Raw genomic sequence first — 1110 nt, forward strand, 5'->3', positions numbered from 1 at the left:
ACACACACTTTCTCTAAGAGTACCATCAGTCTATAAAACACACACACACACACACACACACACACATATATATCACCACCATCTCTCATACTGTCTCTCACACACGCACACACACACACACACATACTGTACACACACTTTCTCTAAGAGTACCATCAGTCTATAAAACACACACACACACACACACATATATATCACCACCATCTCTCATACTGTCTCTCACACACACACACACACACACACACACACACACACACACACACACTTTCTCTAAGAGTACCATCAGTCTATAAAACACACACACACACACACACTGTACACACACTTTCTCTAAGAGTACCATCAGTCTATAAAACACACACACACACACACATATATCACCACCATCTCTCATACTGTCTCTCACACACACACCCACACACACACACACACACATACTGTACACACACTTTCTCTAAGAGAACCATCAGTCTATAAAACACACACACGCACATATATCACCACCATCTCTCACACACACACACCCACACACACACACACACACTAATGGATCCTCTTGCTCCAGGTTTGGTGAACCGGTTAAATCCTAAGAACAAGGTGGACCTGACCGACCCGGAGCTCAGCATCATCATCGAGGTGATAAAGTCAGTGTGCTGCGTCAGCGTGATCCGAGATTACAAACGCTTCAGAAAATACAATCTACAGGAAGTGGCCAAGGGCCCGGCCAATCAGGGGTCATCCAAACAGGAAGTGGCCAATGAGCCAGCCACTGAAAATCTATCTCAACAGGAAGTGGGGGAAAATGAAGCATCTCAGGAGCAGGGTGAGCAGGGTGTGGCAGACGAGGAGCACGATGAACAGGAAACCAACCAGACAGCAGATGAGAGTGTGGGTGGGGACAGTAAGGTAAAAGAGGTGGAGCAACAGTAAGGGACCCTAACCCATAATGTACACTTCTGCTGATTGGGAAGAGAAGAGGAACAGAAGACAGAATGTGTGTGTGTGTGAGTCTGTGTGTGTGTGTGTGAGTCTGTGTGTGTGTGTGTGAGTCTGTGTGTGTGTGTGTGTGTGTGTGTGAGTCTGTGTGTGTGTGTCTATGTGTGTGTGAGT

At 46.5% G+C, this 1110-nt stretch overlaps 1 protein-coding gene across 3 annotated transcripts in view; it reads left to right on the plus strand.

Moving 5' to 3' along the window:
• The window catches only part of thumpd1 (THUMP domain containing 1), a 2855-nt gene extending 1745 nt beyond the window's left edge, over positions 1-1110 (plus strand). For 2 of the 3 annotated variants that reach the window (XM_047803475.1, XM_047803477.1), the window contains one exon: positions 566-1110. In XM_047803475.1, coding sequence (XP_047659431.1) covers positions 566-930 — 365 coding nt within the window. In that variant the 3' untranslated portion in view covers positions 931-1110. The remainder of the gene's footprint in view (positions 1-565) is intronic. The other variant, XM_027170882.2, reaches the window with a different exon arrangement.

Source organism: Tachysurus fulvidraco, chromosome 18 (assembly GCF_022655615.1).
Source record: "Tachysurus fulvidraco isolate hzauxx_2018 chromosome 18, HZAU_PFXX_2.0, whole genome shotgun sequence".
Lineage (NCBI taxonomy): Eukaryota > Metazoa > Chordata > Actinopteri > Siluriformes > Bagridae > Tachysurus > Tachysurus fulvidraco.